General features: G+C 54.0%; 1 protein-coding gene across 3 annotated transcripts; it reads left to right on the top strand.

The window, feature by feature from the left end:
• Positions 1 to 57: 57 nt before the first annotated feature.
• On the top strand, positions 58 to 18,237 carry FAM83C (family with sequence similarity 83 member C). Of its 3 annotated transcripts, XM_074406429.1 has the most exons (6): positions 6,303 to 6,432; positions 6,645 to 6,754; positions 11,225 to 11,367; positions 14,679 to 14,846; positions 15,041 to 15,165; positions 16,057 to 18,237. In XM_074406429.1, the coding sequence occupies exons 4-6, from the start codon at positions 14,688 to 14,690 to the stop codon at positions 17,501 to 17,503; spliced, it is 1,731 nt and encodes a 576-aa protein (XP_074262530.1). In that variant the 5' UTR covers positions 6,303 to 6,432; positions 6,645 to 6,754; positions 11,225 to 11,367; positions 14,679 to 14,687; the 3' UTR covers positions 17,504 to 18,237. The 3 variants fall into 3 exon arrangements, with proteins under 3 accessions (XP_074262529.1, XP_003932077.2, XP_074262530.1); XM_074406428.1 differs by having other exon boundaries at positions 58 to 6,432; positions 6,645 to 11,367; XM_003932028.4 differs by having other exon boundaries at positions 58 to 11,367.
• Positions 18,238 to 18,714: the final 477 nt, after the last annotated feature.

Raw genomic sequence — 18,714 nt, 5'->3', positions numbered from 1 at the left:
GCTCCCAGCTCTACACATTAATTCATATATAAAAGTTATTTGAGCGTTAACCCATTTGCTGCCCAGGGCAGCTCCCCAGCCACAGATCCCAGCCCGTGGCACCAGTTCAGCTACCGGGCTTGCTTTAGAACCCTGGAACCTTAGATTTGGAAGGAACTTGAAAGGTCATTTGGTCCAGCCCTGATCCAGAACCTGACTCTCTTCTTAGCATCCCAGTCCGCCAGTGTTCCTGCAGGCCCTGGATGAACCCCCCAGCAGCTGATGGCCTCTGCCTAGAGAGGTGAGTCCTGTCTACACAGGACTCTTGTCATCGTCAAACACAGCAACTTGCAGTGTGGAGCTGCCTTTGAAAGAGCCAGATTGGATCTATCATGTCTGATGTTGGTGAGCCCTCACTTCTTTGCCGTCAGCACCTGACTGTGCCAGTCCCCGACCCCTTCAAGATCAATTCCAGGTTCCTGGGAGGCTATAGGATTCTTGGTTTGGCCCCTGCCTCCAGTCCTGTTTTTGTGAGTCTACCCATTTCTTCTCTGAGTGCACTGAACCTCTTGGGGTTACCTGGAGAGACCCATGTAAGTGTCTTCTACCTAGAACCTTTGTCCCTCCCTCTCCTATCCCCCCTCCTCCCCCCCCGCACCCCCAGGTACAGGCATACTATCTGTGAAGCTCCCCACACGGTTCTCTACTCAGGTAGCACTTACCTTTTTATTTTTATTTTTGTAGATACAGTTTCTCACTATGTTGATTCTCCCACCTTGGCCTCCCAAAGTGCTGGGATTATAGACATGAGCCATTGCACCTGGCCCTTACCTTACCTGGTGGCATTTACCATGTTGCAATGATTTTTTTACTTACCCACCTCCCACTCTGTGCTGTGAGCTGCCTCGGCATGGAGTGGACACTGTGTGTGTGTTGGTCACCGTTGCTTTTCCAGTGCTCAGCCGAATTGGATAAATGAAAGAATGAATGTGTGACTAAATCACCAGTCGTTATCAGTACCACCCCAACCAAAAAGCCCCTTTCTGGACCATTCTCAGTGTGACCCATACAGTTCCACTTATTTTAACAACCTAATATTAAGTACTTCCTTTGGTCTGAGCATAGGAACCAAAATTGAAAGTTCTTTCCATAGCTAAATTTTTTTTTTGAGACGGAGTTTCGCTTTCGCTCTTGTTACCCAGTCTGGAGTGCAATGGCGCGATCTCGGCTCACCGCAACCTCCACCTCCTGGGTTCAGGCAATTCTCCTGCCTCAGCCTCCTGAGTAGCTGGGATTACAGGCGTGCGTCACCATGCCCAGCTAATTTTTGTATTTTTAGTAGAGACGGGGTTTCACCATGTTGACCAGGATGGTCTCGATCTCTTGACCTCGTGATCCACCCGCCTTGGCCTCCCAAAGTGCTGGGATTACAGGCGTGAGCCACCGCGCCCAGCAGCTAAATGTTTTAATAATGTAAATCATTATTGTAAAAACAAGTGAAGGACACAATTTTTTGCCTTCAAGGAGACTGCTCTGTAGGAATGATTTTGTCATTTATTAATATTTGTACTCTGTGTTCTTCCAGAAAAGATCACAGCAAATTAGGAGACACTGTTTATAATAAAACTGTAGGCTGGGGCTGGGCGAAATGGCTCATGCCTGTAATCCCAGCACTTTGGGAGGCTGAAGTGGGCGGATTGTTTGAGTCCAGGAGTTCGAGACCAGCCTCAGCAGTATAGTGAGACCCTGTCTCTACAAAAACCAGCAGAGTGTAGTGACATGAGCCTGTAGTCCCAGCTACTCAGGAGGCTGAGATGGGAGGATCACCCGAGCCCGGGAGGTGGGGGTTGCAGTGAGCTGAGATTGCGTCACTGCACTCCAGCCTAGGCAACAGAGGGAGATCCTGTCTCAGAAAAAAACAAAGCAAAAAGCCTTAAAACAAAGTTGAAAGATCATAGGCAAGTCTTCGGAGGGAAGAGAGGGAAAAATAATTACGTTAGAAAACCTGGACTGCTAATGAGCAACTTTCATATGACTTTGGAAAAATTTTATGAAATACTGTAAATGCATTGTCTCACAACAATCAGGTAAAACAGGTATTACCATTTTTATTATCCCTTTGACACAAGTGAAGGGACTAAGGCTTAAAGGGGCCTAGAGAGAAAGTGATCGAGGGTGAGAAGGGGCCAAGAGTGCTGCAGCCCACAGCAGACCCCGCGGCCCCTGCTTTGTCCCCATGTCTCACTGCCTCCCTCCCCCAGGTCAGCCAGGAGATTTGCAGTTGAGTATCAGACCTTGCTGAGAGCTTGCTGATCAAAGGTGGAAAATGGAAAGTCCTAAGGTTATAGAGTTCCCATTGTCACATAAAAGGAAGTGCACTTTCTCATCAGAAGAAACACATCTTTACTTTTCAGAGAAGATTGTTATAGAGGTTTTCAAATGAGAAACACTGAACAGTGTAGTGAACAGTACACCTGAGATTTCTGTTTTACCTAAAAATTTGAAAATAATAAGTCAGCTGGGCGTGGTGGCTCACACCTGCAATCTCAGCACTTTGGGAGGCCGAGGCAGGCAGATCACAAGGTCAGGAGATAAGACCATCCTGGCCAACATGGTGAAACCCCATCTCTACTAAAAATTCAAAAATTAGCCGGGCAGGTTGGTGCATGCCTGTAATCCCAACTACTCGGGAGGCTGAGGCAGGAGAATCGCTTTAACCAGGGAGTCAGAGGTTGCGGTGAGCCAATATTTTGCCACTGCACTCCAGCCTGGTGACAGAGCAAGGCTCAGTCTCAGGGAAAAAAAAGAAAAAGAAAATAATAACAAATCATCGAGATTTCTTCTGATGAGAAAAGAAGAAGAAATTCACCTCATCTCTACAATGAGATGGGGTGAATCTTAAACTGAAGCTGAAGCCCAGGTCGCACTTCAGCTAGCATTTTTTGTTTTCCCTCTGTGCCAGGCTTGCTTGGTATTTTCACTTGTCACCTCACTCACCACTTTGCAGGTGAGGATTCTTAAGCTTATGTTCCAAGAGAGAAACACCCAGACATACCCTGCATGGAGACTTAGGTGGCTCTTACCCAGTCCACTGCTTCGGGACATGAAGCGTGAGGCTTAGGGAGGCTGGGACACAGGAAGTGAGGAGCTGCCCAGGTGAAGGCACAGAACAGGAAGCTCTTCAGACTGCAACAGCTGTTGAGTCGGCTGCTAAGGGAAGGAAGGGTTGCAGAGATCAGGTGGGACCATGAGTGGGGGTAGCACAGATAACACATCAGCTGCCAGGCAGCAGGGAGCCACTGTGCGAATTCTGGGTAAAGACGGGCGTGATGGCAGTGGAGAGACAGCAGTACCAGGATGGATTGGCTCTGTCAGGAGGGGAGTCTAGCCATCCAGGCTTGAAATGCTGGAGATGATAGATGGAACTCAAAGGTAAACTGGAACCCCAGACATTTCCCGGAAAAAAAAAATCTCACCAGGACTTGAGGCCACGTGGAGCCTGAAGACAGTGCAGTCAGGGAGCTCTCTGGGGCCCAGGGATGGCGATGTCTGGCAGAAGAAGAATCCTCTTTGGAAAAGAAGAATCCTCTTTGTGTTGTGTTTTTTCTTTTCTTTTCTTTTACTTTTATTTTTTCTTTCCGTGTTGTGTTTTTTCAAGTGGAAATTACAGCACCCTATGAGCTAGGCAGGGCAGGGATTGCTGCCCCCACCATGCACCAGGGAAATAAGTGCACCAAGAAGAAAGCGCTCGCTGGGCAAGGTGACCCTGCAGCAAAGCTGGGCAGTCTTTTCTGGGCTCCACTCCATTGCCATTGGTGCACCTTCGTTGTATTGGGGAGTTTATCTGGTGGCAGATGGACTTCAAATGCTACAGATGCTTCAGGGAGGGCAAGGGCATGGGGCAGTAAGGACCTCGGGGGGGGAACCTCAGGACGGACCCCAGGGACGAAGGATGTTGGCCTTGTCTTGGGTATAGAAATTCTGAAGTTGGACTGGATGCAGTGGCTCACGCCTGTAATCCCAACACTTCGGGAGGCTGAGGTGGGTGGATCACCTGAGGTCAGGATTTGAGACCAACCTGACCAACATGGAGAAACCCCGTATCTACTAAAAATACAAAATTAGCTGGCATGGTGGTGCATGCCTGTAATCTCGGCTATTTGGGAGGCTGAGGAAGGAGAATCGCTTGAACCCAGGAGGCAGAGGTTGCGGAGAGCTGAGATTGCACCATTGCACTCCAGCCTGGCCAACAAGAGCAAAACTCCATCTCAAAAAAAAAAAAAAAAAAAAAAAAAAAATCCTAAAGTTGAATGAGCTTCCAGAGGTGAGGGCAGCCCCAAAACTGGGTTGGGAGTACAAGGAGCATTCACAAGAGGTGGCCGGAAGAGCAGGCAGCGGTGCAGAAGGTAGACTGTGGAGCCAGAGGAGAGCTTCTAGAAGGAGGAGACTCAGAGCAGCATGCTGAGAAGAAATGGAGGGAAACTGGGAGGAGGCAGGAGGGGATGGAATGAGGGGGTTTGCAGAACGCGCCTAAGATGTACTTGGGGCTGGGAGGACTCTGATGAGCAGCTAAGCACTTAGTGAAGCAAGAAACTTGCCATGAGTGTTAGGACTCTCATGAGACCCCTCTGGAGACGGAAGCCTGGTCTTGAGAACAAGTGCCTGGCTTTGGAGGTGGGGAAGGGAACCATTTCCTGAGACCAGCAATTGGGAGGACAGACAGGGAGACAAGGAGTTTCTAAGGAGAGGGCTGATGGGGAAAGGAGAGCTCGTGCCAGCTGGTCATCTGGAGTTGATCAGTCATAGGGGCGGAGTGGGAGCGAAGTAGAGCTGGTAGGGGTATTTGAACTCTTCCCTAGGAGCAGCCCTCCTGTACCTATTGCCCTGGTTCCTTCCCACTTCTAGTCTGCCCACTGCACCCACCATTGCTCGCCCACCCTACCCACTGGGCTTGGCCTTAGGGAGGGGGAGGCCAGGCCTCAGACCCCTGGCCCCTACGCTCCCCGCTCTCCCATCAGGTTCTCCGTGGCTATAAGGGGACTTCCCTGGAGTGACGTTGGTGAGCCTAGGACCCAGACCCTGACCAGGCCACAGGCTCCCCTCTTCCGTGTGGAGGGGAGAATAAGGAGAAAAGATCCCGGAGACGCTGGCTGGGGAATTTCCAGGAAGGGAGCTCCAAGCACCGACCCATGGCATCAACAAGTGATGGACTCCAGCGATAACGCCAGACGCGCCTAGAGACCTCCCACCCAGCCAGCGCGGTGGACGGGGGAGGCTGAGGCCCTGCAAGGCCTCACTGCAGGTTTCAGTCAGGAACCAGCACCCACGGGCCTGGGCTGGTGCACTTCCTTTTTTCTCTCCTTGTGGCCAGGAACAGCGTTTGCCTCCCACTTGGAAGAGGGCCTGCCACTGCGCTGTGCTTTGCTTGAAGCGGGGAGGTGGGGCCGTGGGTTCCTCTGGGGTTCCTCGATGCGTCTGAGCTCTAAGCCCGAGGTGCTTGGTTTATACCTCAGCCTAATCTGTGGTTTATAATTATGAGTCTGGCTTCCCCATTGAACTGTGAGCTCCTCCAGGCAGAGACAAACTCTTACTCATCTTTGGGTTCCCAGTGCTGGCTGAAGGTGGGCACTAAATCCATACTGGGAGGATGCGATGGGCGGGGGGCGGTTGGGAAGCGGAGGATGCCTCCATAACGGGGCTCCAGGGGTCAGCAGATGTACCTCTTTCTTCCCTCCCAAGTTCGGAACAAATGGGGAAATCAAACACAGGAGACAGACAGATGGACACCCTGACTCACGTGAGTGGGGGTGGGACAAGAGGCCAGATCTCAGAGGCAGCGGTGACCAGCCACACCCCACTGACCCGGCTGGGGCCATGTTGGCCTTGGTGCCAGCCTTTCATCTAGAAGGGGCGGGAGAGTGACCAGGAAGCCTCCCCTGGTGGCTTGTGGGTGGTCAAGCCCTCACGGAGCCCCTGTCCTTTCACAGCCAGGAAAGCTCTGGACTTCAGCATGTACTGAGCGACCACAGCCACCCTCAGCCAGACACTTGGAGTAGCTGAGCCTGTATATTCCTCACGATGACCCTGTAAAGGAGGTGGCGTGGATCCCACTCTACAGTCAGCCACCGTGACTCAGAGAAGTTGTGATTGTTCAGTTCCCCCATTAAGTGGCAGAGCCTGTGTTCCTGCCAGGGGGTCTGACTCAGTCCAGTAGCACAAACAGCTCAGTGCTGTGTCCCCAGCCCTTGGGATGTCAGGATGAGATAAGAGCTCGGAACGGCGACCTCCTAAGACCTCTGTCACACTCAGTGAACAGTGAACCACACTGGGTTCAACCCACCCGGGTGGCTTGTGGGGTTGGTGCTTTGGCTCATTCTCCCCATTGGAGCTGTTTCTACGTTATCCTAGGATACTGCTCTGGAGTCTTCCCAGCCTCTGCACCATCATTCCTAGGTAAGAAACCAGCACCTTAGAAGGCCCTCGAGCTCGTCCTAGTGCAGCTCCAGCCTTCCTGTTCACATTGTCCTCTGCACCACGGCCCCCACCTGCCTTCCTTGGGCACGTGTGCCACTCTGCAGCTGACATCTTTCTCACCCTTTGCCACCCAGCTCAAGCCAGCCTCAGGGACTCCTCAGCACGTGTCCCTTTGCATCCTTGGCTCTTAGGTCACTTCACCTTGATTCAAGGGATCTGGGCGCATTCTGGCTCCCCTACCAGTCCCAGCTGCTACTCTGCGGGAACCCTGTCCCTTCTGACCTGGGGCGCCAGAGGAAAGGTATGTCTCAGAGCCGCCTGCACCTGGAGGGCTGCAGCCCAGCCTCTGCTTCCCACACCCACACGACATCACTGGCCCAGATGCCACTTGGCTTGTGAGAGACAGCAGACAAGGCTAAGTGGCCCCCAGGACAGCTGAGTGATGCCAGGCAGGCGCCTGGCACACCTCCTACAGGAAAACAGTTTCCTTCCTCTTAATAACAGTCATTAAGGGCCTGCACCTGAGACACCGCAGCCAGGGGCAGGGCTTGGGTCTGTCTGGACAGCTCCCTTCACCCTGGGCCACCACCTCTAGGCTCAGCCCCAAGGCCAGGAGCCACCTGTCTGCCCTCCCATTGCCCTTGACAAACTCAGCTCACAGGGAGGGGCTGCCTAGGGAGGGGCAGCTGGTCCCACAGCCCTGGGGGATTGTATTTGATTTGCACAAACGTATTATCAGATGTCAGGGATCCACTGGAACCCTTTGCCCTTCAACTAAGTCTTCCTGCCCCTGTCCCTCTCTGTTGCGCTCCCTGTACGCAGCCCCAGCACTGCAACACAGAGTCTGACTCAAGAACTATCCCACTGCCCAGACACACATGCACACACAGGTCCACGCACACTGCTATGCCACACAGGGACACAAACATCACAGGCTGGATGTGCACACACAGGCACAGGTACGATTATGCATAGGTACACCTATATATATTTAGTCAAACCTTATGAAATTGACAATATTCAGTGGTTTCTTAGGTACAAAAATGGAATCTAATACAAACTTGGGCGTCGGAAGAGGTATATACAAATACAGAGCCAAATTTGTACACCTGTGCCTTATTTACAATAGCCGAAGGGAAGCAACCCAGGCTGGGCAACAGAGCCAGACTTTGTCTTAAAAAAAAAAAAAAAAAGGTTACAATAGCAGATTTTGGCTTGGTGCAGTGGCTCACACCTGTAATTTCAAGACTTTGGGAGGTGGAGGGAAGAGCATCACTTGAGGCCAGGAGTTTGAGAGTAACCTGAGCAATAGAGACCCCATCTCTAGTTCATTTTTATTATTATTATTTCTGAGATGGAGCCTTGCTCTGTCACCCAGGCTGGAATGCAATGGTGCAATCTCAGCTCACTGCAACCTCTGCCTCCTGGGTTCAAGTGATTCTCTTGTCTCAGTCGCCTGGTAGCTAGGATTACAGGCACTCACCACCATGCCTGGTTAATCTTTGTATGTTTCATAGAGACAAGGTTTCACCATGTTGGCCAGGCTGGTCTCGAACCCTCGACCTCAGGTGATCTGCCCATCTCGGCCTCCCAAAGTGCAAGGATTACAGGCATGAGCCACCATGCCCGGGCCACTAATTATTTTTTAAAGGCAAATTTTATGTGTATTTTACCGCAATTAAAAGATACAAAGCCAAAGACATGTAGCTGAAATAGATGTATACACACTCACTGCGGGATAAACACAACTAACTCAGCAACATGCAAACAGGCCTCCCTCCCTCCTGGGAGCACTTCTCCCACCTAGATAAGGCCCTGGTTGGTCCTCCTCTTCAAACAAATCTGGAGATAAGGCCCTAATGAGGGCCCTGCCACCTCAGCTGCCCCCGCAGTTCATTACCCTCACACGATCTGGCTTTGTTTACTCAACCTCCTACCCCTCTTGCAGCCTCCTCACCCCCAGGGAAGGGCCTCCTTCATGTGCCCGGTGCTCCTGCACCTGGGATAGGATGGCGTGGGCCATAACTCCTGACCTGTAGCCCCCGACACCTCCCCAGGCCCTTCACTTGTAGGGTCCTCAAAGACACAGCCCAAGTCCTGTTTATCTTTGGTCCTAGGGCTCGGCTCAACTTGAGGAGCCTCTAAATCCCACCAACTTCCCTCCCACTATGCATGTGTAAAGTTCTTTGGACACAGAAGACCCTGTGTTCTGGACATGATCGCAGACCAGATGAACCAAGTATGCTTAGTGCTAAACAGGGTTGCAAGACATGGCTTTAGGTCTCCAGCACTCCCGCTGTCCTCGCTGGACCTCATACCTCTGTAGAAAGGTGGTGACCACTTCTGCCTAGCCTGGCTCCCCAGCTGCAGCTGCCACCTGCTCACCCTCTTCCCCAGAGCAAAGCTGCTCACCGTCCTCCCAAGGACACACAGTACATGCTCTGGGACTTTGGTCTTTGCTGGGGCAGGGGTCAGAAATCTGCCTGCCCTGTTTGCCTCCTGGCCTTGCAGTTTCTGAAATAAGCTTTCAACCATTTTCATAGCCTTGGAGGAGGGGAGGAAGGCTGGGGTCTGGCTGCCACCAGGCCAAGAACACCCTGGAGTCAAGGGCGTTGCAAGCACAGCCATCCGGAACAGTGTGTCTCGGGTGGGCCTTAGTCCACTGCCCACAGTACACTGAGCACTTGCTTATAAGGCACTTGTTTAAAAACCCAGGAATTCTAGGTTACAGTGAGCTATGATCACACCACTGCTCTCTCTAGCCTGGGTGACAGAGCAAGATCCTGTCTCAATTAAAAAAGAAAAATGGTCAGATGTGGTAGCTCACACCTGTAATCTCAGCACTTTGGGAGGCTGAGACAGGAGGATCATTTGAGTCCAGGAGTTCAAGACCAGCCTGGACAACATAGTGAGATTCCACCTCTACCAAAAATGTAAATATTAGCCAAGCATGGTAGCCCACATAATCCTAGCTACTTAGGAGGCTGAGGTAGGAGGATCGCTTGAGTCCAGAGAAACTGAGGCACAGCTGTAGTGAGCTGTGGTTGCATACTGCACTCCAGCCTGGGTGACAGAGCAAGACCCTATCTCAAAAAGAAAAAGATGCCGGGCTCAGTGGCTTACTCCTGGTAATCCCAGCACTTTGGGAGGCCAAGGTGGGTAGATCACCTGAGGTCAGAAGTCAAGACCAGCCTGACCAACATGGTGAAACCCTGTCTCTACTAAAAATACAAAATTTAGCCGGGTGTGGTGGTATGTGCCTGTAGTCCAGTTACTTGGGAGGCAGAGGCAGGAGAATTGCTTGAACCCGGGAGCCGGTGCAGTGAGTCAAGAATCATGCCACTGCACTCCAGGCTGGGCAACAGAGCAAAACTCTGTCTAAAAAAAAAAAAAAAAAAAGTTCCAGAAGCCACGGAGACCTTCTGGATGAGAATCTCCAGGCGGGTGGAGCCCACCGATCTGCAATTTATCACCTCTCACCATCCCTGGGGTCAGGGTGAGAGCCAAGGTTCCTGCAGGACAGTTCCAAGTGGGAGTGGGAGAGAGCTGGGGGCTGTGAGCACCACAGTTAAGATGGTGGAGAGTAGCAGGACGATTATAGGAGCAAAAAGAGGGCTGGCTGCGGGACAGATAGGTGTGATGTCCTTGGACATTCCATGTGATGCTCGTTCAGCTCTCATTTAGGGCCTTGCGCACGTGAGACAAGGCACGTGCTATACACCATGGTAAGTGGATGGTCTCTAAATCAGCATTTGGGTGATTTATGGTCATAGCCGGTCTCTAAATCAGCATCTGGGTGAGTTTATGCAAGTGGATTTGATGAAAATCCATGGTCTGCCTGTGTCAGCCCGCAGTCTCTGCCTGTGAGACAGTTGTCAGTGTGTCCGTCTGCATACCTGCTTGTGTGTTCTCGTCTTCTCCTGGGTGTCTTGAGTCGCTCAGCCCCCTGGAGTGTGTATGCGTGTGTGCATGTGTGTTCGTGTGCGTGTTCCTGAGCACACCTGGGCCCCTCTCGGCTATAATTCAACCTCTGTGGGTCTCAGGAAGTCAATGTTTGGAGACTTGCTAAGGAGCCTGGTGGGGACGGGGAGGCATTGCTGGGGAAGGAAGAGAGAGGGAGGCAGGAGTGTGCATGGAGGGCCTGGCACTGCCGCTTCCTGGGCAGGCGAGTCCCAACACAGGCAGACAGGTGGGGCTGACCTGACAGGTTCCAGAGGCCAGGGGCAATGGGGCGGAGCGCGGCTCTGACTTAGGGTGGCAACAGTTTGGGGGCCCTGCCACACACGGAGTGAGCGGGCGGGCAGGCAGGAGGCGGTTCTGCTGCTCTCTTCTTCCTGCTGCAGCCAGCCCAGCATGCAGGCCATGGGGCCTGCCAGTGGGTGAGGCAGCCGCAGGGCAGGCATGTTTGGAGGCTCAGTGCCAGGGGGCCTGGGAGCCCAGGGCATGGCGGGGACCCTGCGGGGCCGGGTGGAGGAGCTGAAGAGGCCGTGGTGGCGGGAGAGCTCACCACTGGTGCTGAAGCACAGCGAGGCAGCCCGGCTGGCGGCTGACGCCCTCCTGGAGAGGGGTGAGGCTGCCTACCTGCAGGTCATCTCCGAGGAGCGTGAGCTGCCCTTCCTGAGCGCCCTGGATGTGGACTACATGACCAGCCACGTGCACGGGGGCCCTGAGCTCAGCGAGGCGCAGGGACAGGAGGCCTCGGGGCCAGACCGTCTCAGCCTGCTCTCCGAAGTCACCTCAGGCACTTACTTCCCCATGGCCTCTGATATAGATCCCCCGGATCTGGACCTAGGCTGGCCGGAGGTGCCACAGGCCACGGGCTTCAGCCCCACCCAGGCCGTGGTTCACTTTCAGAGGGACAAGGCCAAGAACATCAAGGACCTGCTGCGCTTCCTCTTCAGCCAGGCCCGCACGGTAAGGGCCTCATTTCTTCATCGCTCATCTTACAGAGGAGGAAACTGAGGCCCAAAGAGGGGAAGGGACCAGCCCAAGGCCACGCAGTGACTTAGGGGCAGAATGAGAACCAGTACCTCTGGCACTGTTAGATCGCAAGCTCCTAGAAGGGGGCACCCCATATTTACCTGGGCAAGTGCTTGGTACCCAGGAGTAGTATGGATGAGCATAGAACAGGGCATGGGCGTCAGGGACTCCACAGCTCTCCTGAAATGCACGTGAAATGGTGCAGGTTGGAGGGAGGAGTCCCGCTGCATCTTTACCTTGGAAGATGGTCCACTCCCTTATCAGATTCCCAGAAAGTTTTATGGTTCCTACACTAAGAATTCCAGCCTTGGGGAACATCTGAGCCACCTCCTTAACTTATAGAAGAAGAAACTGAACCCAGAGATGGGCTTGGGACTTGCCCAGGGAGGTCCAGATGGTGACATAGAGCTCAGGGCTCAGGGAGACAGAGGTCTCCAACTCGGGCCTTGGGGAGCAGTCGCAGCCCTCCTTGCTGGCTCGGGTCCCCAGTTGCTACGTGCCCTCCTGTACCACATCTGCAGCTGGGCCTGAAGCAGGAAGGGGGCTGGCGTGTGGGCCTCTTCTTCATGGCTCTGAGGGCTGGGTTTTGGAACCAAGGAAGAAGGAGGAGAGGAGCTGCTGGGCTCAGTAATGGGGAACAGGAGCTCAGGAGAAAGAGAACTGGGAGGGCAGGTAGGGTGGTCAGCACCCAGGAAGGCTCTGGCCACACACAAGTACAGCTTCACTTCTGGAGCCCTGGCCTCCAGCTCAGGAGACAAGGGAATGGACAGGATGACGCCCGGAAGGGTTGGAGGTAGGGTTAGGCTCCTGCTGCAGAGATGGGAAGCCAGGATGCTGGGATCCCACTGGTACTTCCAGAGTCTCCCTGACAAGCCTGCTTGTGCCCCAGGCAGGGCAGGGCCAGGCCTGATTGGCATCGGGAATGGGGTTATTAGTGAGGCTGTTGCTGTTGTTGTCCTCACCCCTGCCTCTTTGATCTTTCCTGCCCGTCCTTGTTCCCCCACTCCTGGTCGGGCCTGTGCTGTGAACTAGGGCATCCCCCAGTGCCCTGCCTCCTCAGCCCCGATTTAGACCCCTCTATGCTGGGCCGGGAGCCAGGCTCAAGCACTGGGCTGTCACAACTCCTAGTAACCTTGGGAAATGCTGCATTTCCCTGCAGCCTAGTGTTTATAGAGCTCTGTTATGTCTTGAGCATTTTCACATTTAGTTCCCCGTAACTCTGAGACATGGCTATCATTATGTCCATTTAACATGAGGAAGTTGAGGCTTCCAGAGGTGAAGCAACTCACCCAAAGCTGTATCTCTAGGAAGTGGTAGAGTCCAGGTTTGACCTCAGTTCTGTCTGGCTCCAGAGCTGGAGTGCTGTGCTCTGTACCTCCTGCCTCTCCACTCTGCCTGGGAGAGGAGATTCTCACAGCAGATATATGCCATGGGAAGAAAGGCCAGCTGGGGGCTTGGAGGTGCCAGGAGGGCTTCAGGGTGCTCTTTGAGGCAGCCCTTTATATGGAATGGAAGCACAAGGCCCAGCCGAGCCCTCAACTGAGCAGAAAACTTGGATCCATTCAGCGTGGGTGCAAGTAAAGGGGTCTGCAGTGTAAGGGACAACAGACCTCTGTGGCTTCACAGGGAAACTGAGGCAGGGTTAGGGAAGGGCAGTGAAGACCCCAGTAAGTGGCCTGTAGCTCTGACCCTGAAGAAGGGAGCCTCAGACAGTCCCTGGGCTGGAGTTTGTGGGGGGAGTGCAAGGAGCTTGCCTGGGAATCGGAATCTGGGTTCTGCTGCTCACTGCCTCACTGCTGTCCCATCTGGGGCTCAGTGCAGAGGGGGCGTTGGACTAACAGCCAATCCACAGTCATCTTCGTTTTTGCTTTTGTTTTTTTTGAGATGGAGTTTTGCTCTTGTTGCCCAGGCTGGAGTGCAATGGCGGAATCTCGGCTTACTGCAACCTCTGCCTCTCACGTTCAAGCGATTCCCCTGCCTCAGCCTCCTGAGTAGCTGGGATTACAGGCATGCGTAGATAATTTTATGTATTTTTAGTAGAGATAGGGTTTCTCCATGTTGGTCAGGCTGGTCTTGAACTCCTGACCTCAGGTGATTCACCCGCCTCAGCCTCCCACAGTGTTGGGGCTACAGGAGTGAGCCACCACACCCAGCCCACAGTCATCTTTGAGAATCTGATGACAGATAATATTCGGTGCATGGACAGATTCACAGAAATGCTTTCAAACAGCTAGGGGTTCAAGACAGCCAAATTCTAGCACTGTAATTTGATTTGACTGTAATTCTAGCACTTTGGGAGGCTGAGGTGGGCAGATCACCTAAGGTCAGGAGTTTGAGACCAGCCTGGCCAACATAGTAGAAACCCCATCTCTACTAAAAACACAAAAAATCAGCTGGGCATGGTGGTGGATGCCTGTAATTCCAGCTACTCAGGAGGCTGAGGCACGAGAATCACTTGAACCTGGAATGCAGAGGTTGCAGTGAGCCAAGATTGCACCACTGCACTCCAGCCTGGGCAACAGAGTGAGACTCTGTCTTAAAAAAAAAAAAAAAAAAGGTCAGGCATAATGGAACATGCCTGTAATACCAGATACTTGAGAGGCTGAGTTGGGAGGATTGCTTGAGCCTGGGAGTTCTAGGCGGCAGTGAGCTATGATCACACCACTGCACTCCAGCCTGGGTAGCAGAGCAAGACAGACACTGACTTTTTTAAAAAAAGAAGACAGTCAAATGTCCCTGTGCCCAAGTTAAGAAGCCGCGGGCTAGGTCACTGCTAAGAGCCCTTCGGGTTCACTTGCTCTTGAAGGCTCTGGCCTCCTGATTTTCAGCTCTTTTTTTTTTTTTTTTTTTTTTTTTTGAGACGGAGTGTTGCTCTTGTTACCCAGGCTGGAGTGCAATGGCGCGATCTCGGCTCACCGCAACCTCCACCTCCTGGGTTCAGGCAATTCTCCTGCCTCAGCCTCCTGAGTAGCTAGGATTACAGGCACGTGCCACCACGACCAGCTAATTTTTTTGTATTTTTAGTAGACGGGGTTTCACCATGTTGACCAGGATGGTCTCGATCTCTCGACCTCGTGATCCACCCGCCTCGGCCTCCCAAAGTGCTGGGATTACAGGCTTGAGCCACAACGCCCGGCCGCAGTCCTGTGCTCTTTTTCGGGGGCAAAGTTTCCTACCCCAAGCCTGGCTGGATGTGGGCAGTGCCCTGGGCAGCGCTGAGCTTTCATGCATTTCTCCCCACCCAGGTGATTGCCATGGTGATGGACATATTCACCGACATGGAGCTTCTGTGTGACCTCATGGAGGCCTCCAGCCGGCGTGGTGTCCCTGTGTACCTGCTCCTGGCCCAGGAGCACCTGAGGCACTTCCTGGAGATGTGCTACAAGATGGACCTCAATGGGGGGCACCTGCCGGTAAGTGAGGACCAAGGGCAGTAACTGGGGGTGAGGGCGGGGAGTCAGGGAGGGTGGAGGAGCCAGTGGGTGGCCATCAGCACTGGGGGAGTGGGGGTGGGTTCCCTTAGCTGTCTGGGGTTAGAGACCCCATGGAGCAGAGACATGGCTTGAGCCTCACTCTCTCAAGCTCACCCCAGCCTCCCTTCGCCCAGAACATGCGTGTGCGGAGCACGTGTGGGGACACATACTGCAGCAAGGCTGGCCGTCGCTTCACTGGGCAAGCCCTGGAGAAGTTCGTCCTCATCGACTGTGAGCAGGTGGTGGTGGGCAGCTACAGGTGAGCAGACGAGAGGGGCCTGGGGCTGCACCACGGGCTGGCAGCTGTGGGCTCCCCTCCACTCGCCCACCCCTTGGGACCCAGACTGAGCAACTGTCATGTGCCAGGCATCGTGCTGGGCCAGGGGAGGGTGTGGGGCAAGTCAGCCCCGGAGGAGTTCACTCTAGGGGAATGATCACTTTAATACCCTTGGATAGAAAGTGACTATTGGCCGAGTGTGGTGGCTCATGCCTGTAATCCCAGCACTTTGAGAGGCCGAGGCAGGCGGATCACGAGGTGAAGAGATCAAGACCATCCTGGCCAACATGGTGAAACCCTCTCAACTAAAAATACAAAAATTAGCTGGGCGTGGTGGTGCACTCCTGCAGTCCCAGCTACTTGGCAGGCTGAGGCAGGAGAATCACTTGAACCTGGAGGCAGAGTTTGCAGTGAGCTGAGATCATGCCACTGCACTCCAGCCTGGAGACAGAGGGAAACTCTGTCTCAAAAAAAAAAAAAAAAAGAAAAGAAAAGAAAGAGAGGTAGACAGAGAGAGAGAGAAGAAAGAAAGAAAGAAAGAAAGAAAGAAAGAAAGAAAGAAAGAAAGAAAGAAAGAAAAAGAAAATGACTATTGCACATTGAACTGGAGCAACTTCAGGGAACCTCCCCCACGTCCATTTTACAGGTGGGGAAGTTGGAGCTCTGAGGACAGCTGTGTGCCCAGGCCCACTAAGCAGGGCTAGGGCAAGCACAGACTCTGGAGTCGAAGCTCTGCCCCTTTGCTGTGAGCCCTCACGGTGGTGGGGTTTAGGTCCAGCATGCTGGACCTGGTATGTGTCCCTGGCTGTGACTCCTGCCGACTCCCAGGGTCCTGTACTTTGCCTCCTGACCCCCCTGTACCTCTGCCCCCAGCTTCACCTGGCTTTGCAGCCAGGCCCACACTAGCATGGTATTGCAGCTGAGGGGCCGCATCGTGGAAGACTTTGACCGGGAGTTCCGCTGTCTGTACGCCGAGTCACAGCCTGTGGAGGGCTTCTGCGGCAGTGAGGACCTGCTGTCTCCCCGGGCACTGCGTCCTCCCCCTGTGGCCCTGGCCTTTGGGCCTGGCATCCCAAGCCCCACATCCTCCCCGCCCTCCAGCAGCAGCCTCGGCAGCATCAAGCGGTCACCACTTATGGGCCGCTCCTCTTACCTCGCTCTACCAGGAGGTGGTGGTTGTAGTGACACGGGTATGGGGTCCTCATCCCCCGGCCCCGCCTGCCGTGAGGCCAGTGGCCAGCCCTCCCTGCATCGCCAGCTGTCAGACCCTAACCATGGCTCCCCTCCTGGGCTTTATAGGGCCAACCTGGGCAAACTAGGTGCATACCCATGGTCCCAATCCTCTCCTGCCCTCAACCATAATAGTACCAGCCCCTTGACCTTGGCAGTGGGGTCACCTGTGCTTCCTCGCTCCCGGCCCCTCCTCCAATTCCATCGGGGTGTCCCAGCTCTGTCCCGGTTCCCAGAGAACGGGCTCCCAGGAAGCCAAGACCCTATCCCCCTGCGGGGTCGATGGGTACCTGGCACAGCCCTGGAGACAGTGGAGGAGAAGGAGAAGAAAGCATCTCCGAGTCAGAGCTGTGGCCAGCTGGATCTCCTTGTCCCCTTCCCCAGAGCCCGAGAAGTGGGAGACCATCACTCTGGGGTTACCCCCAACTCAGGCCCCCTTCGGCCTGGAGAGCAGGCCCCAGAGGACAGGAGGTTATCGCCAAGCCAGGCAGACAGCCAGCTGGATCTCCTGCCCAGAGCCCTGGGTACTGGGGGTGCGCCTGAGGCAGGTTCCCTTAGACCTGGTGATCGGGCCCTGGAGGACAGAAGGCTGTCCCTAAACCATAGCCATAGCCAGTTGGACCTCCTGGTGCAGTACCCCAAGGCCCAGGGCTCCAGAGTGCCCTTTGAAGCCAGCTCCTCAGCCAGACCTGCCAGACAGAATCCAGATGAGCGACGGCAGACCCTGGGGCACAGCCAGCTGGACCTCATCACAAAGTTCGGCCCATTCCGGGGTGAGGGGCCTGGGCCCAGTGGTCTCCCGATACCAAGCCCTGCTTGCACAGCTGGGGTGGGGTCTGGGGATGAGAAACGGCTAACCCTGGGCCACAGCAAGCTGGACCTCATCACCAAGTATCATCAGTTGCAGGGGGCCAGGCAGGGACCTGAGCCTGGCCTCCTTGGGGGTCCCAAGGGTGGCCATCTCAATGGTGGTAACAATGACCTGGTGAAGGATGAGAAACGGATGACCCTGGGCCACAGCAAACTGGACCTCATCACTAAGTACAACAAGTCCAAGTTCAGGCAGCTCCGAAGCCGCTTTGAGTCCTAGCCGGAGGGTGTGTGGGACTGCACTGGCCAGGGCAGGCCCCTCCTCTATCCACTGAGACTCTGGACACTCGGCACCCAGACTGGGGAAGGGAGGTGTCTAGAAGCCCAGGTCAGACACACTCTCTGGGCTCAAGATTCTTACACACACACACACACACACACACACACACACACACACCCGACCAGCTAGGCTGTGTTTCCAGCCCTGTGCTGGGCATACTATAGAACTGACAGGTGGATCAGACTCTGATCTGGGGACAGAGATGAAATGCACAAGCTGCTGGAGAACAGGTTAACCAGTGACAGAAGGTGTTAGGAAACAAAAGGCAGAGACTCATGGAGAAGGTGGAGTAGTCAGCAAAGTTTCTTAGAGGAGATGGAGGTGGCCTTTGAGCCAGGCCTTGAAAGATGAGGACGTTTTGGACAGAGGGAGGAGTTAGAGAAATTTTTGGTGGAGGGAATCAGGGGAAGAGATGCCCAAGAGAGGACTGAGTGAGTGGGTCTGAGGTGAGCGAGGGAGGAGGAGCAGCATATGTGGATACCCAAACACACACACACATGCGCACACACACACATGCACGCATCATCGTCATCATCATCATCACTGTCGCCATCATCTTGCTGAGTGTCTCTTGAAGTACAGGTTTTGACAGGTCAGGGGCCATTTTCCTGAACTTACCACCTGTCCAGGACAGTAAACATGATGTACATCAATAAAGTCAGATTTTATTGTGACTCACAGTGCCTGGTGTATCCTGAACTTTGCGGGGTTATGGGAAGGGCACCCTCCAGGCCAATAATGGGGAGCCTCCTGGAGGAGGGTGAATGCTGAAGGAGGAGCTGGGGGAGTCCAGGGTCTCCAGGCTACCACTGTGACATTTTGAGAGAACCCGGGGCTTTTACAGATTCTACAAAATGTGGGGCAAGTTCATCCTGTCCAAGCGTGCAGCAGGGCCCTTGGTCCTCGTCACTATCCTGGGACAGAAGTTGGCTGCTGAGTGAGTGACAGAGCCCGTGCGAGAGGCACATCGTGGAAGCCAACCAGCACCCACATCTTTGTCCACACTGGACCCCTTTCCACCCTCTCCCTGAGCCCCTGCTTGATCCGTCCTCCCCTCTCTCTCCAGCACCTGCAGCCTAGCTGCCTTTCCTTCTCTCGCTGCGCCTCCTTCTCCCTCCTGGAACTCTCTCTATGGGTAGCCTCTTCTAGTC

This window comes from Saimiri boliviensis, chromosome 9 (genome assembly GCF_048565385.1).
Source record: "Saimiri boliviensis isolate mSaiBol1 chromosome 9, mSaiBol1.pri, whole genome shotgun sequence".
Taxonomy (NCBI): Eukaryota; Metazoa; Chordata; class Mammalia; order Primates; family Cebidae; genus Saimiri; species Saimiri boliviensis.
This window is presented reverse-complemented; position numbering and strand designations above follow the sequence as displayed.

Bases quoted from the DNA above. Each gene is read 5' to 3' on its own strand.
- FAM83C (XM_074406428.1), top strand. From the start codon at position 10,855: ATGTTTGGAGGCTCAGTGCCAGGGGGCCTGGGAGCCCAGGGCATGGCG. The intron at 11,368-14,678 runs GTAAGGGCCTCA...CTCCCCACCCAG, and splicing joins TCTTCAGCCAGGCCCGCACG to GTGATTGCCATGGTGATGGA. The intron at 15,166-16,056 runs GTGAGCAGACGA...CTCTGCCCCCAG, and splicing joins GTGGTGGTGGGCAGCTACAG to CTTCACCTGGCTTTGCAGCC.